At 41.0% G+C, this 25,157-nt stretch overlaps 4 protein-coding genes across 11 annotated transcripts in view; 2 read left to right on the top strand and 2 right to left on the bottom strand.

Moving 5' to 3' along the window:
- Nucleotides 1–1,696, bottom strand: part of atad2b (ATPase family AAA domain containing 2B) — a 56,874-nt gene extending 55,178 nt beyond the window's left edge. The window contains exon 1 of the mRNA XM_017033619.2: nt 1,461–1,696. Coding sequence (XP_016889108.1) covers nt 1,461–1,559 — 99 coding nt within the window. The 5' untranslated portion in view covers nt 1,560–1,696. The remainder of the gene's footprint in view (nt 1–1,460) is intronic.
- A 20-nt stretch (nt 1,697–1,716) lies between these two features.
- On the top strand, nt 1,717–5,990 carry ubxn2a (UBX domain protein 2A). 3 transcript variants are annotated; one of them, XM_008313213.3, is made up of 7 exons: nt 1,717–1,839; nt 3,087–3,149; nt 3,390–3,501; nt 3,723–3,832; nt 3,944–4,081; nt 4,459–4,620; nt 5,159–5,990. In XM_008313213.3, the coding sequence occupies exons 2-7, from the start codon at nt 3,106–3,108 to the stop codon at nt 5,340–5,342; spliced, it is 750 nt and encodes a 249-aa protein (XP_008311435.1). In that variant the 5' UTR covers nt 1,717–1,839; nt 3,087–3,105; the 3' UTR covers nt 5,343–5,990. The 3 variants fall into 3 exon arrangements, with proteins under 3 accessions (XP_008311435.1, XP_024912389.1, XP_008311434.1); XM_008313212.3 differs by lacking the exon at nt 1,717–1,839 and adding an exon at nt 2,580–2,732; XM_025056621.1 differs by lacking the exon at nt 3,087–3,149 and having other exon boundaries at nt 1,719–1,839.
- Nucleotides 5,991–6,138: 148 nt separating this feature from the next.
- Nucleotides 6,139–23,128, top strand: mfsd2b (MFSD2 lysolipid transporter B, sphingolipid). Of its 6 annotated transcripts, XM_025056618.1 has the most exons (17): nt 6,139–6,976; nt 7,463–7,545; nt 7,925–8,221; nt 9,586–9,935; nt 13,233–13,358; nt 13,439–13,563; nt 16,175–16,298; nt 17,943–18,021; nt 18,128–18,309; nt 19,435–19,525; nt 20,000–20,121; nt 20,517–20,600; nt 20,729–20,812; nt 20,911–21,020; nt 22,153–22,296; nt 22,481–22,657; nt 22,775–23,128. In XM_025056618.1, the coding sequence occupies exons 4-17, from the start codon at nt 9,603–9,605 to the stop codon at nt 22,821–22,823; spliced, it is 1,830 nt and encodes a 609-aa protein (XP_024912386.1). In that variant the 5' UTR covers nt 6,139–6,976; nt 7,463–7,545; nt 7,925–8,221; nt 9,586–9,602; the 3' UTR covers nt 22,824–23,128. The 6 variants fall into 6 exon arrangements, with proteins under 6 accessions (XP_024912386.1, XP_008311429.1, XP_024912385.1 ...); XM_008313207.3 differs by having other exon boundaries at nt 6,139–7,545; XM_025056617.1 differs by having other exon boundaries at nt 7,463–8,221.
- wdcp (WD repeat and coiled coil containing) overlaps nt 22,974–25,157 on the bottom strand; it is a 5,051-nt gene continuing 2,867 nt past the window's right edge. The window contains exons 3-5 of the mRNA XM_025056624.1: nt 24,522–25,157; nt 24,209–24,329; nt 22,974–23,725 (exon numbers count right to left, since the gene is read on the bottom strand). The exon at nt 24,522–25,157 is cut by the window's right edge and continues 42 nt beyond it. Coding sequence (XP_024912392.1) covers nt 23,538–23,725; nt 24,209–24,329; nt 24,522–25,157 — 945 coding nt within the window. The 3' untranslated portion in view covers nt 22,974–23,537. The remainder of the gene's footprint in view (nt 23,726–24,208; nt 24,330–24,521) is intronic.

The following is a 25,157-nucleotide window of genomic DNA, read 5'->3' on the forward strand; positions in this document are numbered from 1 at the left end:
CCACGTACGGAGGTTGAACAATCATAACTACACTGATAGCTGCAAGACTGAAGAATACACTGATGAAAAACAACACTAGCACTTTAGATCGTGGAGTGTCTTCATCAAATGCTATGTACACTGAAACATTCCAACTCTGAACAAGAGGTTTATCCATTTTTAAGAGTACTATGACAAAGGCTGATGGAAAGTTTATGCATTGTACATTTTATTCACTTTATTATTTTATTCATTTATTTTATGGTCTTTATTGTCATTGTGCAGTGTTAAGGTTTTGCAGTGAACTGTTGTTCCAAATATTACTTATATATACATCTATATATTTGGCATTGGTTGTGATTTTTACTATCAATGCTATCTTTACTGAGCATTTACTTTGCCTTTAGGATAATGCAAATATGCATTATTTTAAACTAAAAACAAGGGGACATGAGGGGAATAATTCAAGCAGATCACATCTTGTACTTTTCCTTCAATTCATATGAGAACATTTAAGCAGTGCTGGAGCTTAGCCAGTAATGTCTCATATTTCTTAAACCACACTTAAACCGAGCACAAATCCTAAGCAACTTGCCAGAACAAACTTAACAATGTGTTAATGTTCCAACAACGTGGTCCACTCGGTGAATGGTGCTGTTTGTCCTCGTTAAGAGCTGCACGGATCGTAAACAACGCGTCTACTCGCCCTGCATATAGTCAATGTTTACATTTTGAGACAAAGGCTGTCAGACCGTTTGTAGGTCAGACGAGCGGTGTAAACACTGAAACCACTACTTTGTCCGTTTGTGATCAAGAAGGACGTGCAATTTAATGGGGTTGAAGATGGATTTGCTGCATTTTTTGTAAAAAACAGGCGTCGTGTGATACCGGGATCTTTACAGCAGAAAGTTCACCAAGTTCAGACTTGCTAAATATGGGACACGAGCCAGCCAACTGTTGTGAACCTGGAACTCCCTTCCCCCACTGAAGCTAACTAGCTGGCTACACCACACAGCCGCTAGCTGTAATGTGGCTTTATCTACTAACATGTAAGAGAATTATTACAAAGACAAACCACATGATAACGGCATGATGTATGGTGCAGAGTTTCGTGTCTGATTTACAGTTGCGTTTTAAATGCACGGCCAACTTAGGGAGACAAGTGTGAAACAAGTCAGCCGGGTACCACAGTCAAACACAAAGGGAACTCAAGTTCGAGCTAGCCAAGAGTTAACAGCGCTAGCTCACAATTTGACAGCTGTAGAAATTGTCCCTTGCTCGTGATAGATTCAGGATCGGCTCTGTTTAATTCTTCACTTGTGTGCCAGAGTGCCTGACTGGGTGTCAAGTTCAAAGATGCTCGTAATTGTCCAATAACAGTGCATTTATACAGAACACCTTGAGGCCACGGCTACAGCAACTAGCCTAACCGAATAGCAACGGCGGTTTACTAGACCGGCAGAGAAAAGAAACCGGCTTACGGGCTCATCACAGCTCCGCTCCAGTCTCGAGGATGACCGGGTCCTTGAGGAAATAAAGGGGCTGATCTCCCTCCGCGAACTCTTCCTTGTGTTCACCATTTTCCTTATGTCTGCTCTCACTGAATCTTCCTGACCGGCTCTAAACACAGGCTCAGTGAACGCAGCATCGAGGCGCCATTTCTCTTTCTCTCTCTCTCTCGTTCGCTCTCTCGCTTTCTATGTCTCTCTCTCGCACTCTCTCTCTTTTTCTCTCCGTCCCTCTGTCATTAATATGTGAGCCTGCGAGGTGATCAGATGTGCTGACTGGACTAACTCCAAGCCCGATTTATGTATATATATATGGGTAGAGTAGTTCTTAGTGACACCTTCAAAGAACACTGTAAGTGTTGTGCTGGTTATGAAATTAGCTTAATTTGCATACACCGTACGTCTATGGCAACTGTTTTATCATCTAACTAACCGTCGGTGCTAATAATTGATGCTTGTTTTGTCAATTAAGATTGCATATAGTGGAAAAAGTTTTGTCAAGTTGTTTGTCTTTAAGTTGTTCTATGTGCTCTTTGGTTTACTTCCACCCAGAAAATATAACTAAATGTTTTCAGTATTGATATTACTTAAGGACTAAACTGTTGTGTAATGAGTGCCATGCAGGGAAAACAAGTTTTATCAACCAAAATAAATAGGTTAATGTTTAAATTAATCTAAAATGTACATGTCCAACATTCTTGTAAGGGAACGATAACAAAAATCCCAGGGACAGTATTAACATTCACCACTAGATGTAGCTAAGTCTCACTACACAGTATACAGTAGCAACAATAACATGAACATGACAAAGACATTATCCACATTATACGTATGTTGAGTCCTTTAACTTTTGAAATTATAACGTTTTCGAGTTTACTCAGTTGTGTGTAGGGCTGCATGACAAGTTTATAAAATCAACTTTTGGTGATATTGCTTCTGCATTGCAACTTTTTGCTGTAATGCATATAAAAACACTAAACATTTATTGTCCACTAAATATAAACATGGCAATATTAGTAAATAACTAATAACTAATTTGCAGGAGGAGACCCATTTACACATTCAACAACGATAGATATATACGGTCATTATCTGCTGAAGCAGCAGCGTGGTGTATGTACGACAGCAGGAGTACATTTACGGCAGTAATGCGTCACACATTGCTCAGCAGAAGCTGCTGCTGTTGCTAAACCAAAGTTACGGCCGCAGATGTTCAAGGGGGTTTAACCAACGACACACGAATTGGTAAATCGCTGTTTGACATTAACATCAATACGCGCATGTTAACCAGCTTATGTGATGTGATTGTGGTTTATATAAACGTGGTAAATCCACGTTGTAGTTGACAGTTATAACCTGTGTTATTGGCTCCATGCACGTCTGTGGTTATCTGACGCCCACTTACATAATAATCGGTCGACCCGCACGTTCATTTTAACAGTTAACAGTCACGTTATTAGCATTAAGATTTATTCTATCAAATTAAATTAATAAATATAAAAAGAGGATATTTAAATGTGCCTTGCACGGAGAACCCTACATTTATCACATTTTATGAATATTCTTCATAGCACGTTTGTTATGTATTTCATTTCCTAGATGAAAAACACGGGACGTCATGAAAGAGACTGACACAGTGGTTGATGAGAAAGATGAAAATTGGTATGTCCAACAAAATATGTGCATGTAGTTTCATATGCATTCTTATGGCATGTTAACAAGATACATAAAGAAATCAAATTAACAAATGAAATACTTTTTTTCACCTTGGTTTCGAGTCTAAGACAGAGTATCTCTTCTGAAGCAGCCATCCATATCCAGGCATTAATAAACAGTCCCTGTCCCTTTATGTTTGTTTCTTATGTTATTATAAATTCATAACATCCATGTCCCCATTTTAAGGGTTGCCCGTGAGGAAAATGAAGATGAACCTCCAATGAGTCGAAGTTTTTCAGTAGAAGACCTCCTTGAGGAGGTGGAGAAGATCTGTTATGATGCCTCAGCAACGTCAAAGGTCAAATGCATATTCCCTTTAAATTCATGCAGTAACATCAGAGAGGTGTCTTATTTGCCCGTTAATGTTAATTACCCTAAAAATAAAGTCAATGTAATTTGTAGTTATTCTTAACACAAAGTTAACAGGTGTGTCTGGAAAACCTGTACCATGTGCAATGTACAAATTGTTCTGACCTGCTTTAGGCATCATCAGTGCTCTTTTTATGTCACATTTTCCAGGTGGAAATGGTGGTGAGGCTGTGGAAAGATGGTTTTACTGTAAATGATGGGGAGTTCCGCAGCTACACTATCCCAGAGAACCAAGAATTCCTTGATGCGATCAAGAGAGGGTTAGTTTTATGCAGTGTGAAAATATGCTTTGTTTCTGTATATTGTTCCACTTATTTAAGCTCAAGTTTCATATTGATTGATCTGATTTAACCTTTTTTTTAATGACTTAGAGAGCTTCCATCTGAATGGGAAAGCCGAGCTGAAGAAGAAGAACTGGAGATCAATGTGGAGGATCTGACAGAGGAAAATTATGTTCCTAAGAAAAAGGCTTTTCATCCTTTCAGTGGCCGAGGATACAGACTTGGCAGGTGAGAAGAAATTATCTTGTCAATAAAATAAAAGATGGTATGATGAGATTGTTTTATAATAATAATCGTGATGTTGCCGTACTTACTGCTTTGTACCGCTAGATGTCCTCCTTAACCCAGGTTGCAATAAAAATAATCTGAAAACAGCAGCGCCCTGATAAACTGAATGGCTTTATCTCTCAGTGCATCACTGTGAAGAATTGTAATTCATCTGTGTGCAGGAAAACTTTGACTTTTATTTTTTGGCCAGACAAAGTTGGCTATCAATATAAGAGCAACAATTCACTGCACATGTACAGTACAGTACAATATCCTTCACTGTGCTTTTAGCTGCTCCTTATCTGATAAATGATCCTGTTCCTGTTGTCTGTCACCAGTGTTGCCCCCAGAGTAGTGGCCAGGTCACCGTCTGTGCATGAAGATGGAGAATCTCTTCCCATCCCCATGGTAACACTAGACCACACCCTTCCTGTCACGTCCCTGCAAATCTGGTTGGCTGACGGCAGGAGATTGGTTCAGAGGTTTAACCTATCACATCGGTGAGTCTGCGTATGTCAAGTCCAGAACCACACCACCAAATTTTTTATTTTTATTAAAATATATAAATAAACACAGCTCTTAAGTAGATAAGAAGTGTTAGAATAAACTCAACTCAAATGAATGGCTGAATTAAAATGTGATGAGTTTTAATAAAAAGAATACGTAATGCAGGGTCTGAAAGCGCAGCATGTTATATCCCCTGTCACTCTGCACACTGCAGAAAACATAATCTGAGATGTTGCAACAGAGTGGATCTATAAAATCCCCGGAGATAAAGAGATTGTGTAACTCCGTTGCAGAATTTATATAACAGGGTTAGCAGCTAAAGAATGAACCTCTCCGATCTTTAGATAGCCTCACTGTGAGGGGCCACCACATGATGGCTTGTGTGTACTGGGTTGTCGTAAATAATAAATGATGATACTACTGGAGTGCTCTACAGAGTATTTTAGATAGAATGCATTACTACTATCAATGTAAAAGCAATGCTTAGAAGGTAAACTATGTCCAATGAATTTTTTTTAAATTTGTATTTAGAATAACAGATGTTCAAGATTTTGTAACACGCTGCCAGAGAAGCTGTCCGCCGTTCGTCTTGATGACGTCACTTCCTTCCCGGGAGCTGGACAACAAAGAATTGAGCTTGGAGGAGGCTGACTTGGCCAATGCTGTCATTGTCCAGAGACCACTAAACACAGAGGCTCTGTTTGGACACTCCTGACCAAATTGTCCTTTTAACATAATATTCCACACATCTTAACTACCCCCAGATAGCCACCCTGTGGCCCAGACCATTGATTTATCTTGCACTTTATGCTGCCTGTGAAGACTGCGCTGGAATATTTAATGGTGATTATTGTCTGCAGTATAGAGTTTCATCTGAGGTGCTACTCTTTATTCAAATATGTTTTTGTTCTTTTTTTTTTCTTGTAAAGTGTTTTCCAACAGAACCACTCCAAATGCAACAAAAAAAATCAATGCAATGCTCTGTGACCCTGCACCTGGTCAACTATATACTGTTTATATGGTACTGTATATATATTTCCATGAGTTGGTCTACTACATGGATCGATGCCCTCTACCGTCACACACTACCAGCACATTCAGGCAACTCTAAAGTCTTCCCAAACTGTGATTGTCACTCTCTGCACTAATCACAATAAAAACAAGCACCTGGTATTGTGATGAAAGTTTTACGATACTTTAATGACAAGGCAGCCTGTTGTTTATGTTGGCCTTCAGTTTTTATGTTCACTCTGAATTGTTTTTTTTGGAGATTACGTTTGGAATGTTCAATGCATTGTTCTGTTTGAATGCACTTATTTAAGAAAGCATTTATTGGAAAACAATTAAAAAAATCCTCATTGAAGTTTTGTGCAAGGTGTTGGATGTTAATGTAAAACAATGTGAAGTTCTTTCTTTTTTTTTGCCCATTTTGTTATTAATTACATTTTTTTGTAAATACCCTAAAATGTTAATTTACTTTTTCTTAACTTTGGACCTTTCTAGAAGATCTATCTGAGGCCATGTTCTTGTCATCTGTAAGAGCATAATGAGTGTGTTCTCGCTCGTCCAGGCTTCCTGCACGACCCTGGTAAGTAGCCGAACACCATTATCCATCTTCAATATTTAAAGTGGCTGGAAGGAGGGTGGTGTGTGAGTGTGAGTGTGTAGACCAGGTGAGGGTGTGTATTTGAAATGACTTGCCTCAGGATAGTCAAGGTCAGAGGGATGAAATATGGCAGCAGAGAAAAAAAAACAAGCCCTCTGAAGAATTACCTTTGCATGAGGCCGTACTTGACATAATACCTGGACGTACAGGATGTGGACATTACTTGGTGGACAGCCAGAGGGCTCTGGTTAAAGAGAAGAAGACAGCACATTTCCTCTGTGCTACATATTTAATAAGGCTAAGTATGTAGGGAATTACTCTCCCTTTCACAATGACCCTTCATCCCGTGCAGCAGTCGTGCGTTCATTTTGCACATTCCTCTTCACGCTTTATCAGAAACGTACACATTTTAATGCAAGTCATATGCCCGACATTTTTGTTTTGGTTCTTTTAGCTTTGACATGCGTGCTTCACATTTCAGCAGATGTCTGGATTCAGCTGCCACTCTCTTCCTGACATGTTTTGTTGTCATGCTCTGAAGAAGGGCTACACCTGGAAGTACTATGCAGTAAATGTTAGATGGCAGCTCAGTGAAATGAATCCTCAAACATGCACGGAGTATTTTGTTGTACAGGTTGGGTTTTCCACTGCACAGACATAGCCACAGGGTTGGTTGGTGTACTGTGCAGCTCCTGTGAGGTAACCTGACTTGCTGCATCCACGACATTCTATCCCTGTACGCTGTAAGTACTCTCACACATTTTACTTATATTGTCTAATTCAGCAGGGTGTAAAATATCACGGTGTGGTAAGGTGACACAAACAAACAATCGACTTCTGCTGCTATCACCTCATGTCACCTTACAAATTATTAGCAGCCCTTAGACAAATACATTCTGTCTGAAAGTATTTCCTTTGTGTTTTTTATAGAGAGCAATTTGTATTTTGACCACATCTTAAAGCTAACCTGTTGCAAAACCGATGGTTCTCACGATGGGATCTGCATACCACTGGTGCTGCTTTGAGTTCCTCTATGCAGGGGAATTTCTGTTTTGTCATTTGTCTATTTGATACATATATTTAATTCTATCCTATTAGGTATACATGATCTTTCTTATGAACTGTACTTAACTGAACAGTACTGCAAACCAGAGTAAAAGTATGCTAAGGACACCCTGGAGAAAATGAAAATGAAAGCTTTACTTAAACCATGTCATTTTGTCAAATAGGACAAAACCAGAACTCGAGTTACAGAAAAAGTAATTTCTACTGGGAGAATGAGGGGACTGGACCACAGCTGGGAATCCTGAAGGTAGAATGGTATAAAAAGATTCAAAAAGAAATATGAAGAAATGAGCAACACCTCATTTATATAGGTGTGTGAATAAAGCCATTTATTCACATCCCATATAAAATCTGTAAAGTAATCGAAAGGTCTATGTTTATATCCATTATAAGACATTGATCAAAGTAGAATGGGCTGAGATATCCGAGGAGAGTAAGTCAACATACAGGAGTTTAAAAGTCTGACTTGGAAATGCCCTGTCACTTTATGTAATCTTTGTTTTCATTGTTTCAAACTACTGATTTATCTTTTTTAAATCTATTTATTGTTTTAAGTACTTTCTTTCTCGTCTGTACTTGAACACTCAGATTGTACTTAAAATGGGTCGCTTTGATTTTACTCACAGGCGCACGCACGCACGCACGCGTGCACACACGAACGCGTGCAATCCTTGTGTGTCATTTTGGTTCCCTCTGGTGCCGCCGCTGCAGGGCGCAGCTCCGTTACTGCAGACAGAAACAGGAGAACAGAGAGGAGCATCATCTCATCATCTCTCCCCATGTTCTGCAGTCTCTCTCTCTCTCTCTCTCTCTCTCTCTCCTTGTCTGACTGACTGGATCCACATCACATCATCTCAGATCACACAGGGAGACTGACTTATAGACTGACTGCCAGCAGGACAGTTGCTTTTCTCCAACACGGGGTAAGATGATATTTGGTATTTTCACTCATTTATACTGTATTTGCATCCTAATTCTCTCGGTGCATGCATGAGGACATGCTGTACAGGAGCAGCAGCAGTACCAGAGCGGTGTAGACCAGCAGCGGCACACACTCCAGTACGGGACATCTCACGCGCCGCTGTTTGTTATTTCACTGCTATAAATAAGCAGCTGTGCAGGCGCGTCGCACACTGCAGATGAAGGTAACCTGGATGACTTTTAGTAGCCTCTGTGTACGCGCGCGTGCGTCTTCAACACTATTGCGCATTTGTTGCGGTTGTTTTTGTTTACATCTGCAGTTTGTCACCGATGACATCAACGGAGGTTTAGATTTGATTTCCAAGCTATGAATTATTTATTTATTTACCACACATTTAAGACTAAGTTACCTACTCCAGGGGGCTAGGTTAGCTTTTTTGGTTTGACCTTTTTTTAATGCCAGGTTTATGTAGTCACAGCAGCTTCTTACATTTTAAACTTATTCTAAACTTAAAAAGCACCATTGGGGCTTTTTGTGCCTGGGGCTTAATGCAACCGCAAACCAGGCTGATGACTCCAGAATGTGGCTCTGAACATTATGGAGTTCAGGATAAGGTCACATGATGTGCTATTCCACAACAAGGAAAGTGCTTAAATAAAAGAAAATGAAAAACAAAAAAACAAGCATTCCAACGTCTCAGATGTGCGTATTTGGTGGGCCTACCCTGACCACCGTGTGGTGTTTGAGGCCCTACAACTATTTTGCAGTACTCACATAAACTGTTAGTGGAATTACCTTTGGTATATGCAATATTTGCCACAAAACAATATGATGTTTCATGTATCCTTTATGGGGAGATGTTCGAGAACCACTGACTTACAATATACAAATAAATACAATGTTAGGTGTAATTTAATTACAAAATAGTTTTGTACTTTTGTTAAGCTGATAGACATAAATATGTTTCTAGAATTGCTGTAGAGCATTTTGACTTCCTGTTATTGGTCATTTATGTAGCAGTAAAACTACATCATCTTAAAATAGTGACATTCTAGTCAAATGGGTTTTTTCCTCTGCATCTACAAAAATGGCAACCTGATTTTAGCTGTAATCCAAATGAGATAGAGTAAATGGTGGACGTGAGTACATTCATGCATTTTAATGTGAGTTCAGTGGTTAGCAGTTCAATTATCTTTCGTTAAAGGTGAGGTTAGGAGATTTTTAGCTGAGATGCTTATTGTTTGGCTACGGGCTAGGGAATGCATTATGTCTTTGAAAGCCCCTGCAGCCATACAGAGACAATTGTGTGTAATGTTTTGTGTGTGTTTGTTTGACTTTGCTCTCTCCCTCGTGACCTTATTCCAGAGCACAACAGCATGTGAATGGCAGCAGAAAGCGGCAGAGTTTTTACAGAGGAGCAGGAGGAGCTCCCAGCCTGCGGACCTGTCACACACACCCCGCACACTCACACCCGGAGTCAGAGCCACATCCAGTTTCAGCCCATGAGCTACACCTCTCAGTGGCAGCCAGTTGCTCACACAAGGAGTCACAGCCACACTCACTTCAACGCCGTCTCCCACACGCAGCCTCAGAAGTACGGCTGTCGCCTCACACACAGTCTCTCGGCCATGACCAAGGGTGAAAGGGGTGTTCAGGTGTCGGTGGGGAAGAGCAACAAACCCACTGATCCACTGTTCTCCAAACCTCCTCAGCAGGTAAGCTCACCTGGTGAAGCCCCTGCATTTGTACCGTACCGTGGGTCGTTATCGTTTGTACGGTGTGTAATAGCATTGTCTTCTCACGTAGCTGTAAGACAATCTGATGTGTTGTGTTTCCAGCCTGTGGCTGTGAGTGACTGAATAGAGAAAGGTGAAAAAGATAGAAAGTTTGATGGCTTTAGCAGCTTATCTGAGTTTGATTCATCAGATGAATTGTTTTGTGGGGAGCGGTAATCTGTCAGATTGTGTGTGTGGAAGTTGATTGTTTTCCCGTCACCTCAATGATGGGATGACCTGTATGATGATTACTTTTTCTTGACTGACCCATCTGTCAGATCGCTAAAACATAGGGACGACTAGACTGTTGTAATCACCACTGACAGGAAACAAAACAGTCTAAAGGAATAGTGTACTGAGATTTTGCAAACAGTGATAGGCTGAGTTGATTAAACCCTGATATCTCTACCATTTCAATGCTGGCTCTTTCAGCATGTGACACATGGAGCTTTTAGAGCAAATGACAGACAGGGAAACCAAACCTTCAACTGCAGCTTTGAGGATGGTTGATACCACCAGTGACAGCGGTGCGTCAGTGCAATTCCAAAGCAGTTAGTCATTCATTTTTCTCTTTTGCTATAATGACTCAGGGTGCTTTTTAGACAACACGGATCCACATGATCCAACCAGTTCTACCAGTGTGTCTTGTCCCTGCCAAACATCATAATATAAATAAAATAAAGAATCAGATTGAACATTTTAAATGAACACATATAGTTCATTAATGGTATTTTTTTAACTACCTGGAACCTGGAATGGTTTAGTAAAACAGAAAAAAAAATCATTTTTTCTTTTGCTCATCTTTATTTGAGAAATAAAAAGGGAATAATCTTGATAACATTGTTATCTTAAATGTGCTTTGTTAATAATGCAAATACGTTTCTTTATATTATATTAGTGCATTTGTTTGAGTTAAATGAAAACTGAAAAAAAAAACAGTTTTGAATTCAAAATTTCACGGTTGGATGATAGGTGTAGTTTTGTGAGTTGTTTTCAATCTGTTGACACTTCCTCGTATCGACACGCAGAACAGGATGAACGTGAAAGGATAATGTCTTACATAAAGGGATGTCTAAGAGGGACACACTGGATGAGACAGACAGTCTGATAGATCTGTTCAGTAATGCTCTCACGGCTGATTCCACGTGAAGAGTCTCTCAGTCCATCACCAAATACTTCCAATGTGTGTCACTCTGACAAAATGTGAGTTCTGAGGGGATTAAAGAAACGCCTGGGCTCCATATTAGTTTTTAATGAATTCCTTTGGAACTGTTCCTATGTTGACAATAAGGCAGAGTAGTACTATTGACCTTGTACTACTGCACAAGGTCAGTACTATTACTGACCTTGTCCACCTTTAATCTGTGACATATGGCATTAAAATTATTTCACACATTAACACATACAAGCTTGTGCTGAATTATATATATGTATATATATAAATACACACGCAAATATTCTGTTTATATATGCCTTCAGCCTTGTACTGTACGTATTATTATATTTATATAATAGAATATATTTCAGCTGGTGTCTTAGGCTTGGAGACCCTTCCTCCGTTCACTGTAGTAGAATCGTCTTCATTCATAATCTGAATTGCTCAGGGTGCTGTTGAAATCGTTGTTGTTGTTTCCCCCTGATCACTCTCAGTGTTATGCCCCTCTTTCACCTATAGGTGGTGTAGCTTCTAAATGGTTGTGTTTTTTGTTGGTTATTTCTATTTGCATTCTTTTGTAATAAAAACCCTGAGACTCGAGCCTGTTTGACTGCTGGTCCTTCTGTGTTGCCTCTGGCATGGCTGGCTGTAACAATCAGTCCTCAGATTAGTCTTATCTGTCTTTGCCCTCTTTGCTTGTTGTCCGTACGAACTCTGGAGACGAGCCCTTGACTGTTAAGCTCTACTTTTGTAACCATGAGGTTGCCTGTGCATCCAGACAGCTGTAGATGGGATATCCTGTTTATCCTTTTTGAAGATAAGAACTCAGTAATGTAATGAAAGCTTGTGAGCAGAAGTTTGGAGGGAAAGAATAAGGGTTTAGATTTGAACAGGGAGAGAGCGCGATGCTGGAGGTTTTTGCACATCAGTTAAGCAGCATTCTCCAGACGCCGCGGACTTTGATTTTTCTCTCTCTCTCCAATTAGGAATAATTGCAGTGAGAGTGGAAGAAAAGAGAGTTTTGAAGTTGGAACCGCTGCACAGCCTTTACTTACCTCTGACCCGCTTGTCTTGCGATTGAATAATTACACACCTCCCTCCTGGTAATTGTCGTTCCCGAACCCCTCAATGTTTTGATGGAGCAGAAAAAGGAGGAAGAGAAAACGTGAGGTGGATAATAACAGTGTGCCGGTCGTGGCTGTGGTTACTTTGGTGATTTCCTTCTTTCATAAAGCTCTGATGCGAGCAGCTGTGGGCCAAGCGTGGGCCGATGGATGCAGAGTAACACTGTCTGTGTGTTTGTTCCCGGTGTAGCTAAACTAGTGGGGACAGTGGTTTGGGGAAATACTGCTGTTCTGGGAAGACACTTTGTCCTCGCAGAGACGGTTTGCAGGTCTTTACTGACTGAGTGTTTTGAGGTTTCGTTTTGAATTTGGGTTAGGTAGTATTTGTGATAAGGTCACAGAAAGGGGCTAGGAAATGTTATGTCTATTTGAAGTACTCGGTGTGTGTGTGTGTGTGTGTGTGTGTGTGTGTGTGTGACACCAAAGGTTGCACACAGAAGTAATAGGCGAGGGTTGATGTGTGCACTCAGAGTTGGAGACGGTCGTAAACGTTGTGCTCCCCAGACTGTGGTGTCTTGTCTTATTCATGTGTGAAGATGAAAGCTGTTGCACAGAGACACACACGCGGGCGCGCACACACACACACACAGAGTCACGTATATGATGGTTTTAGCAGAGCTGAGGGGAGACAGAGATGTGAATGACTTGGTGGGTTTCTCTTTGGCTCCTGTGTGTGCCTCACTGTCTGCACAGATAGACCACAATGCAAACAGCCAGGGGTCTCCCTCAGATCCTCTCATTCATAGACACACACACACACAGACACACACACATGCAGATACTCACTGTAATAATAAGCAAATATATCACTGGAAAAAATTGATAAATATTTTGAAAATACTGAATAATTTATTCTAACCGGCTGAACCAGAAACAATGTTTTTGGTGAAGCAGTTCATTTGTTTTTGTAGAAAGTGCATTTAAAATAAAAAGTACAATTTTCTATTTTCTCCACAGACGGACTTGAGCCAGAAGTTGACGTTATGTAGCAAGTTGTGTTTCGCCATCGGCGGCGCTCCTAAGGAGGTGGCTGCCAGTGCCACTGCCTTCTTCCTGCAAATCTACCTGCTAGATGTCGCTCAGGTATTATGCTCTGGGACAAGAACATCAGAGAAGGTGTAGAAGAATTCCTAGCTTCAGTCTAACCATGTTCTCCTCTGCAGATTACTGCTGTCCAGGCCTCCATGTTGCTGTTCATTGGCAAAGCGTGGGGCGCATTCACCGACCCTGTAGTTGGTTTCTTCATCACCAAGAGCACATGGACCAAGATTGGCAGACTAATGCCTTGGTAAGCTCACTGCGACTGTAAGTTAATGTGTCCAGTTTACGAGAGACGTGAATAAACAACACCCCAAAAAAACCCTAATAAATTCCCTTTTTATAGTTTATTTTTTAAAGTGATTGTATACCCGGAACTTGTCTTAGTGAGAACCTGAGCATTGTTTTGCATAAACAGCCGCTGTGCTTTAATGACTCACTTCTCAAATCTCCCATAACTGGAGTCGCACATACAGCATATTTTAGGGGGTGTGGGCCATCTTTCGGGCCTTTGATGTCGGATAACCACTCAGCAGAAGAGGAAGTACTTCAGCATAGTTTCTTAATGCAGCGTTGCCAGATGACATTTCATCATGTCACTCGATGTCCTCGACTGTTTTGGGCTTCATCCAGTTTTCTACTACTGTGACTGAACAAAGGATTCCAGTATATGTTGGGCTTTGATAGCAATGTACTGTACTGGGTCGTAACTATGAAACCATCGTCACTGCAGTTCCATTAATCAAGTTTCAGAGATGATTGTCGACATGCGTGCGTGTCTCAGCGGTGGACGTATTATCAACACAGTACCGTGACATCTGAAGTAATTACGCAGCTTAATGCCTTCTGTATTATAAACCATGAATTGCACATAAGCTGACAGCACTGTGTGGGGAGGCTGAAGTGTCAGGGTGGTCGTGCTATGGAATTTTTTTAAATGCCTGTTAGGAAGTGTTCATGATGGGAGTGAAGTAACTCTATTTTTCCCCCTCTGAAATCCCCCTCTGCCCATCCAACAGGAAGTGTTACATCTACAGACAGATGAAGTGATTTCTATCTCTGGCTTCAGTTCTTTAGAAAGCACCTGATGTTGTTGTTTGTTATACTTACTATTGCTATGGAATGATCATTTAGAGACATTTCTGCTGTTGCGTTTTCAAGAAATTTGAGATTCCTTTTATTAAAATCACACATTTGTCAGCTTTAATGACACAGACAATTGATTATATATATATATATATATATATATATATTATTTATTACCTGCGATGAGAAAGCTCTTCTGGGTTTATTTCATTCATTTTTGACAGCTTAATCATGTTTTGGGAACACTAGCCACCCTACCAACGTGACTGACACTCTTTAAAGTTCAGGCATCAGGTATGCCATGCATCCATGAATAAAACTGTATTCATCATGATCATATTATTTGTGTGAGAATCCCAAACCTGGTGACATTTCTAAATGTCAGCATAGACATTTTCAGGCAGGTGTGAGTGTGCATGCATGCGTACCTGATGGACAGAACATTCAAGTATTTTTTTTTTTACGTGCCAGAGAGTCTTTTGCCTTCAACTAAACACAGATCTTGCAGGAACATTCTAATTGTCCCATTCACCCGAACCCTGAGGCCTTTCATTGTTTCAATGACCGAGCCGTCAATACTGCAGCACCAGCATTGTTGGCTGCCGTTGTTGGAACAAATGAAAAGGGAAAGTCTTTGTGTATCGACTTTACCAGACTAGAAATGACCACCGAGCGGCCTCTTTCACTTAACTGTCTCACTTTGTGATTCACAGTGAGAAGCAGATTAAAGGTTTTAACCACAGTCATCTTCATTCCTTTAGTGTCTTCAGATAAACCTGTAGAGGTGCTGTTCATCAAAGGCTCTGAACAGACGACAAACAGTCGAGGAGGTTGAATGATTAACTGTTGTTTTGCACATGTGTGAGGCTGTTGCTCGTGCATATTGTGCCACTTGTATAATTCATGCAGCTGTTTGCTTAAACCATAATGACATATACCAGCTGTTTACTTATGAATTAAACATGGCCCAGGTCCTGAGAAAAACACAACGCAGCACAATTGCCCCATGATTTGTGTGATTGTGTATTTTTGTAAATTCTGTGTTTTGGTGATATACGGTGTGTGTGTTATTGTGGTAGTCTCTCCCGCTTGCGTGTCCCTTCCGAAGCAGATTCCTGTCGTACTTAGAGCGACATAATAGTTGAGCTGTCAACTAAGTCCCACTATAATCTGTCAGAAATATGGCCTGATTTTAACGCCGCTTTGAAGAATTACATAATGCAATCACTGTGATCTATAATGTAGTGTCCTAACTGCTGGCTGCTGCAGATGTTTTTTAAGTAGTCTTAAAATTTTAAAGATATAAAAAAAAGGGGAAAAAAAGCTTTTATTCCCTTTCTCACATGCACAAAAATGGATATTAGTTTAGATCAGAGTGCAGCTTCGCCACTTTTTATCCACTAAAAGTTTGAAATCCTAAAGTTTCAGTATGCTTTAGCTCAGTGGCAATGCAGAAGAGTCGGGTTCAAATCCAGATGAGGCAGATTTGACATGTTGAATAATTTGTCAATTTTTTTGCGAAGGACATGGTGTAGTTTCACCAAAGACTAAAAGTTCAACATTGGTTTATTGTGGTGCTTTAGCTCTCTCTGTCTCTGCCTGTGATGCAGGACACTTTTGAGGCAATCTGGGTTCAAATCCAGGTGTGGCAGTCTTGACACTTAGGATGTTTTTTTAAGCCCAGTTGAGGCTAAAAATCCCCTCTATTGAAGTGTGTGACCGTAAAGGAGTGACCTTTTCACTCATTTAACCTGCTATATCTCTGTGTTCTTTAGGATGGTGGGTTGCACTCCTTTCCTGGTGGTCTCCTACTTCTACCTCTGGTTTGTTCCTCCTTTCGCCAGTGGCCGGTTCATCTGGTACCTGGGCTTTTACTGCCTCTACCAAACCCTCATCACAGTAAGTGAAAAGGTGGTAACAAGCATGTGTCACCAGACTCTACTACTACTACGACTGCAGGTTAGAATTAGAGAAATCTAAATGTGTGCATCAAAAGGCTCCAGTCCTAACGAGAGATAAAAGCTGCAGTTAAAGCAGCCCATAGTAAACAGAGGATGCTGCAAAACAAAGAGATAAAACAGAACCCATATGGGATGAGATAATGTTAACGTGACGGTAATTGTGTTTGGTGATGATTCTGTGCTAGCCTCAGACAGCTCCTGGTGGGATTTACACCTTGATTTGTGAGCATGGCAGCAGATTAGAGCTCAGGGCTTTGACCACAAAAGGGAAGTGTACTTATTTAGGTTGCCTTTTGTTGTTTTGGCCCAGACCATTCATCTCTCAGCTCTGGAGTAACCCGTATAACATGCTACAGAGCGTGTAGACCGCTGCAGCCACACTGTGGCCGGCTGCAATGGCATGTCATTCTAACTACTTGATAAGTATATAGCTGCCCCTGCCAGGAACCACTAGCTGGGTAAATACTGGTTACCACTTTTAGCCTCCATCATTGTCTTTGGGTATGTGTTTGTGCCAAACCTGCTGGGAAATCCAGCTGCTATCACTCAGAGGGTGAGAGTCTGTAAACAGAGGTGAGGGCGCGATAGAGTGTCGGTTTATGCAATCAGGCTATAATGACTTTCCATCAGATTAATCAGTTCTCACCTGCACTCCACAGACGATGATAGAAATGCACGCTTTTATTTATGTTTGCGTCAGCCAGAGACCTCAGAAATGACATGCTGAGTAGAAGCAGTGGCTGAAAGAAAAAAAAAATCCCATTTCACGGATGCGTTTATTTTCATCATGGCTAAGCTTGCTTGTTTGGCCACAGTGCTGACTGAGCCCTTGTGTAAATTACAAAGTGAAGCAGAACTTGGGTTTCCTCTCCTATTCTCTGGAAAAGGTGGTGAGGAAGGAGAAAACAGATCTGAGGTTCACCGGCAACTGGAAACTTAAAGGACTGCTTTTGATATATATATATATACAGTATATGTACAGTGTGTCATATACTTCTAGCTGTCCCATGTAGATAAAAGACATCTAAAGATATCTGGGGTGTTCCTGCATGGCTTAGACTGTGACTGTAACACAGTTGTGTTGTAAAGACGTGATTATTGACCAGCTAACCTTTAACTAGTTGTTCTTTAAAAAAAAATCAAAATAGTTTATTGCCCCAAGTACTGTTTAATTGTTCTGAAATTTATTTACTTAGATATTTATATTAGATATATGAAACTTTTTTCTAGTTTGTAAGAAGGGATGCCTGATATTAGAATAATTGTGTAATATCTGGAAGACTTGTTATCAGTTTTTACTCCGGTAATGAAAACCCGATAACGCAAGCCTGGGTTTGCCCAATGACGTGTGCCCTAAAAATAGCTGATGTCGAATTGGAAATTTGGTGTTTGGACAAAAGGCAAAAGTTAATATTGTTTTTTTTTAATAATATATTTTTTAAATTATTTTTCTATTATTAATCACATTCAAATCATTATCATTTTGATTAGTAATGGTATTATTATTTGCGTATAAAAAATAGTTAACTTGAATAAATCTAATGTTTTGTTTTTTTTTTCAATTTCTTCTAATCTACTCTAGTGTTTCCACGTGCCTTATTCCGCTCTCACCATGTTCCTGAGTACAGACCAGAAAGAACGGGACTCGGCCACCGCCTATCGTGAGGACACTTTGATATGACACATTTGATGACAATTGATTGTTGGTTTAAAGCTGAAGTGTGAGTTAATTAACTGAAGCCCGGATCATTAATCACTTGATTACAGGAATGACCATGGAGATGCTGGGAACACTGGTGGGAGCCGCCATCCAGGGCCAGATTGTGGCCAGCGCTCACACTCTGAAGCACTGTCCAACTCACAACACGTCCGCAGGTCACCTTGGCAACAGCAGCGGGGCTGAGCTGGTCCAAAGGCTGGTGCACTCCCAGGAATACCTGTCACACGCTGTGAGTGTCACGGTGCCAAGTCGGACCAGGTGTGCTTTAAGTAGGCCACCGAGTCTTTACGGTCATCAGCGTTCTCTTTTCAATTATCCTCTGTGTGTGTATCCATAAAGGAGTTGAACTTTGGTAAAATATCTGACTGAAAAGAAGGATTGTTCTAAAACTGAACATTTCCCTTAGCGGATACTGCTTTTGACATCCAAAAAGGCTCCAGGTTTTAGCCCGTGTTTGATATCTGAACCCAACATCCTGACTTGGCAAGAGCACAAAGCGGGGGTGTCCACCCTCAAATCATTACATTGAGGGGTCTATACAGTCTGTAAGTCATTAGGTCTATTTCTATTTCACCCAGAACATTTGAACATGTCACACTGTTGTTGACAATATCCTTTAAATGGAGCTACAGTTGAACAGCCAGAAACTTCAGTTTGTCCAGCTACAAATACAGATAACTGTCAGTGGGAGTTTATGTGAATTTCTATCAGGATGAAACAAGCCCAGAGTCAAGATTGCCTACCAGTGGATTTTGGTTGTGCCGCAGCTATTTGAGTTTTGGGTGAACCCTATCACGACAACCCGCTCACCAAGCTAAGTCCTCTGCAGCCTGCCGCTAAATTCCGCAGTGGTCACTGGTGAGGTTGGCACACCGTCTGCGTCTGCCCTCAGAAACAGGGAGTGTTTGATGTGCATAAATAATAATGAGCTGCTGGGCCGGGCCACACGGAAAACTAGCAAACAAACAGAGGTTGTTTAAGGCAGAGCTGTTCCTGTCAAATACGACATTAAGGCTATATTTTGGGACCAAGCTCTGCCTGAGGTTTCTTCCTGTTTATACTTGTGTTTGCGCAGTGTTTCTGATGTGCGAGTTTAAACTGCTGTGGAGGGAGAAACTACACCAGGCCAAATAATTAGCCATTCATGGATGAGTCTTGAAATAGGACTAAATCGACTGTACTGAAGTGTTTAAATAAATACTGACACTGGACGTGTTTTCACATCACCTGTCTATGCGTTTGTTAATGAGCATTACAGGGAAAATACTTAGGGAAAGACCTTTACAGATCTCTGCTGTGACGGTTCTATTGACTGCCTGTCTGTTTTCTTTTTGTTTGTTTTTTTTTTTGTCAGAAAGAGGTATACATGATCGCTGCCGGTGTCATTGGAGGAGTCTTCGTCATCTGCACAGTAGTAATGTTCATTGGAGTCCGAGAGAGAGAAGGTGAGGCTTAAATACATAATCAGCCATATAAACTGAACATACTTTATACGGTATATAGCAGTGTTAATAATAATTTTATAATTTTTTTTTTATTTTAAACTCTAAAAGATAAATCTTTAACAGACTCACTTTACATGTATTGTGTATTTTGACATATTTAAAATGATCAACGATTAATGGGATAATACAATACAATATAATACAATATTTATATTTATATTATAACGCTTGCAGTATGTTTTATTAGGATTCTTGTTTGTTTGAACAATGCACATAAATGCATCTCTGCTGTTGGAACTCACTCTCTGATTCTTACTACACCATAAATGACAGCTCTCTGTGGGATACTCAGCATCCACTGCAATGCAGAGGCAGTTCCAGGATTGCCAGGGAGCCTCTCCATCGCCCCTCTCTTTTACTGCATGTTACCTGATATGCCGTCCACACTCTCACGCCACGTGTAAACCGTTTCAGATCCATACGGCCCCCGGACGGAGAAGCAGATCCCCTTCTATCAGGGCTTCCTCCTGGTGATGAGACACGGGCCCTACCTAACTCTAACAGGGTCGTTCCTCTTCATCTCCGTTGCCATTCAGGTAAATGCTGATGTGTTGAGTTAGCGCTTCTCAGACATGACGGACAACTTTACAGTAAATGGTGTCAGCCTTGAATCCTGGCAATAGAGGGGAAATGCTGCCGTTCAATGTTGATTTAATCAATGCAGATGTGCACTTCCTGGCTGACTTCAGTCTTCAGTGTGTTTGTCTGTCACATGATGGACAGATGACTGTTTCTGTACAGTATAAGCCCCTCTCTTGTCAGAGGAGGTGTCGGTTGCCATTACGTTAACATGGAATAAATCACTGCAGAACACACATCAGCAGCTCTTCCAGTCACTCCATCAGGCCCTCAGCACAGAGAGCTGAGTCAGCAGGAGCAGGAGCAGGGGCAGGAGCGTGCATCTGAATGTTTTGATCTCTGATCTTTGCAGCTGCTGCAGGGCAACTTCGTCCTCTTCTGCAACTATGCTGCCGACTTAAGGGACCACTTCCAGAATATTGTGCTGACCATTCTGGTGAGTTCTTCAACATAAACCCAGACAGTACTTCACTGCGTCTGCAGTACATGTCTTCATGTTCTTTTTTTTCTTTTTTTAACTTTGTATTTCATGTGGATCACACAGTCTTTTTCTTGTTCGTCCAGGTTTCTGCAGTAATAAGCATTCCACTGTGGCAATGGTTCCTGCAGAGGTTTGGGAAGAAGACAGCAACTTTTTGTGGCGTCTCTGTAAGTGCTGGGCGTTATCATGGTCTTTGGTGCCATCTTGTGTTAAAAACTATAAACAACCCCAGAAAACATGAGTGTTTCTGTCTGTCTGTGCACAGTGGATCATGCCCTTCGCCTTGTTGCTGGTCTTTGTCCCTAATGTGGTGGTGGGCTACGTTGTTGCTGTCTCCTCTGGACTGAGTGTGGCTGCATCACTCCTGCTGCCATGGTAAGACTAAACACTTTGACTAAAGACTGAAGATCACATTTAAGAATTGGATAGACAACAGTACATACAAATTGAAAATTTCAAAAGAAAATTCAATCAAAAAAAACTTGAAAATTCAAAGGAACTCAACATCTGTTTTGTTTTGTGGTAAATTTGAATTTTTAAATTATGTCTTATAAATATAGTTTAAGTAACAGGTTTTACTTTTTAAATAATGTAACAACTTTACTCGAAATAGCTATTTTCTATTTTCCAGACTGCAGCAATTTCTTTGGCCACAGACAAAACAATTTGCGCTAAACCAGACTTATTGTCTCGTTTCTCCGAGAGCTTCAATATTCCTATTACAGTTCATGTGATTTCTGCACACTCAGCAAAGTCAGTGCTATATTTATTACTGGTAGTTAAATGTAAGTCAGAGCCCAACCAGCTTGTGGAGGACACCCTGGACGTCTACAGGAAACTCCCTGTATCTTTACGATAAAGTACATGATGTCATCAGTCCATGCCGGGTTTTTGAGAACTCCAAATCCAATTAATCTTCCATGTTTGCTGTGTCTCCAGTCTGAGTGTGTCTTTACATGTGATTTATGGACTTGTTATTCTGTCAATGCACTGGCCATTAGAGATGACCTAATGTCCAATGAGCCCCAGGTTACGCCATGGACATAATGTAAAATGAGGATGAGAAATATATAGATGCCGCATATGTACGCAAAGTGTAAATGATTTGTACGATAACAGAGTGAATTTATTCACAGAGGTAAAAAAAAAGAAGTCTGCTCTCAATCCTTGACTCATCTTTTACAACCGTCTGGAAACCCCCTAATTACTGGGCTTCGACCACGGGACATGTTTATCTTGGAGGGGCTGATTGTTTATCCAGTCTGTGGCCTGAACCTTCTGGTATTACCCACTGCTTATTATCTAATCATATTATTAGCTCTGTACTTTTAGCCGGCTAGTTTTTAACCGAGCGCTGGTGTAGGCCTGGCATCATCCACTGCCACCCGGAGGCAATAACTTAAAATACAAATGTCTAAGAGTCAAGTGGATCAAATCTGGACCAGAAAAACAAATATATATATTTTAATCAGTCTTTTTGGTGTGTGTGTGTCTGTGTGTGACCCAGGTCTATGCTCCCAGATGTGGTGGACGACTTCAGACTGGCCAACCCGTACTCCAAAGGCCATGAAGCCATCTTCTACTCATTATATGCCTTTTTCACCAAGTTTGCTACAGGCATCTCCCAGGGAATGTCCACTCTCTGTCTGGAGTGAGTTAACATCAGTGTCGGACATTCGTCCACTCCACGATGCATCCAAAAAAATGCATTAAGTTCAGACGTGGTGAATAATTTACCAGAAGGACGGTGTCGTGTTTGCTCCGTCAGGCTGGATGTTGATTTCCTGTAACTGTTCATGTGTAAAAATAGTCTCTCTGTGTGTTTCTGTGTTTAGGTTTGCAGGATATGACACCGGTGCTTGTAAGCAGCCCACTGCTGTAGTTTACACCCTGAAGCTTCTGATTGGGGCAGCTCCAGTGGCCTTCATTATAACAGGACTAATGATCCTGGTCCTCTATCCCATCAGTGAAGACGTCAGACTTAGGAATAAACTCTGCCTGGAGGAGCTGCGGTGAGTAGAAGCCCATTTGTTTCAGTGTTTTTTCTAGAAAAATATCTGGTTCAATATCTAGCTTAATTATATTGGTGATTATTACAGTACCAATACACACATTCTTTTCTCCTACAGTAAACAAAGCATCGGCTCCAGAACGATGGAAGATTTAAATAATGTGTGACTCAGCACCTGATCGGAGGGAATCTTAAATTAAATGCCACGTGTTCCAGTAACGTTGCTGGAAGTTTGTTAATTAGTGTATATTACACTGGTAAAAAAAAATATATATATATATATATTTTACGATAAACATTCTTTGTTTAATTTTCACTTGTACTGGATGGTTTTCTTGGATACATGTATACATAAGATGAACTAATTTATATAAATGAATGTGGATCATTGTTTGCTGTGTTTATAGCTGCAACACTGCTATTTATTTATGATACATAACATTACAGAGTTAAAAAAATAAAGGTCTTGTGGGGAAATCTGTGGTGTTTTTCTGTTGTACAATACAGTATCACAGTACTTTAGAGCGGGTGTCGTTGGGACAATTTTGCATTTCGCTACACCTAGTGGCCATGTTCAGTCAAACTTTTTGACAGAATCCATATTGGTTTGCTAAGTGTATCCTTATATACTGTTTCACAATCTTTACACAACAAATATTTTTGAGTAAAATTATTTTTAAAGCATAATTTAAACTTTTATGTCACGTGTGACAAATAAAATCACACACAACCTCAGCCCTGAATTCTGAATGTGCCATCCCAGTCTTAGGCTTTAAAGACATTACTGGAGTTTATTAAAAAAAAACATGGCTCATAACTTAACAATGGGTCAAGCGTTTGTAGACAAAAATAAAAAATCAGTCCAGAAAGACTATATATATTCAGACTTCTGCGTTCGTGCTGGAGTTTTCGCCAGGGCTGGAACTGCACTGGCGTGGGTTCTCTGGACTCCCCGGAGTTCGCAGGTGGGTTTTCCTTTTGCCGTTTCTCACGGTGAGCTCTTCCTTAGACCTGAATGTCAGAGGCACGAAACCATCTGCGTCTGCTACGAGCACAATCCACAATGGTCCTGCAAAATGGATATGACATAATTAGACCCTGCACATCAGTGGTTTTCAAAGTGGTTTCAAGGCTTAACTATTCTGAAAATCATTTCATTAAGTCCACGTTGTTTTAGGTGACAATTTCTGTTGATTGTACAAACAAGAAGTCTTTTTTTAGCCAGCAGCAGCAAAACACAACACACATCAACTGGCCATAAGCTGCTTTTGTTTTAAACCAGCTAATCTGATCTAGTCTTTTAATCTCTTCCAATAATAGGTGACACGCTACCAAAACAGGACACTGCAGGGAAATGAAAATGACTTCATTCAGTTTGATTTATTATATATAAAAAACCCAAATTATCTATGATGAAGAAAAACGGAAAGTTTGTGGAATTATCAAATAATTAATCTGACAACTTCCAGGGAAGCTCAGAAGGGAACACTGCTATTCCAACTGTGCTAAGAAAAAATCCCCTCCACTGAGTAGAGAACAGAACAGCACCTACCGTACAACATCTCCACTATAGTGAGGTTGAAAAGGTCCTGCAGGACACGGAGACAGAGCTTCCCCTCGCATAGGAGAACGGGCCGTCGCTCGTCGATGAAAACATTCTCTGACAGCTGCCTCTGCAGGTAGACAGGATAGAGATAAAAAAACTGATATAATAATTTGGTTGTTGTCTTTGGTCCAATTTTAATAAATGTGCACAAACCCTACATTTTTTGTATTACTGTTTGTCTACATAAGACCTTTTTAGTTTACAAGATTGTTCAGTGGAACAGTTCTCCAGTAAACAAATGTTGTGAGTGAAACTGTACCTGACACGTGATGTTGACGTACGGGGGCTCAGTGGCACTGGGGTACATGCACGACGTCTTCCTGCCATTCTGTGTGTAATCTCTGATTTCCGTCAGGCACTGCTGCACTTCTGCAAAACGGCTAAAAAGCCTCTCCATGTTGTGGACCAGTCCCTCCAGTTTGTGCTCCCTGGCCAGACTTGACGCTGGAGGCAGCGTCTGCTCGGTGTGGACCCTGTCAGGAGGCTCAAGTCGAGGGGAGCTGCACCTGCTGGAGTCTCGGCTCACCTGGTTGGACACCGTCAGGCTGGCCATGCGGTTGATGTGGTCCATGTCGTAGTTTTCCACCGTGGTCGTGGAGGAGGCGCTGGACGGTGCTCTCTCAGAGAAATCCACAGGGCTGGGGACGGGGCTGCGGTCTCCGCTCCTCACCTCCTCCACCAGCCTCCGCCTGTTCCCTGGCGACCGCTCCACTCCTCTGTCAGGCAACACTAAGTCCTTTATCCCTGTGCGCTCCTTGTCATCTTTAGCCAGAATCTCAGAGTGGCCCCTAATTCCTGTGTAGGAACTGAAACTAGATTCCTGGTTGGGAGTGGCGGTTGATGGTGTGACAGGAGTCTCTCCATTGAGCGTCAGATCTTTTATCGTTAGACGAAG

Source organism: Cynoglossus semilaevis, chromosome 7 (genome assembly GCF_000523025.1).
Source record: "Cynoglossus semilaevis isolate Cse_v1.0 chromosome 7, Cse_v1.0, whole genome shotgun sequence".
NCBI lineage: Eukaryota > Metazoa > Chordata > Actinopteri > Pleuronectiformes > Cynoglossidae > Cynoglossus > Cynoglossus semilaevis.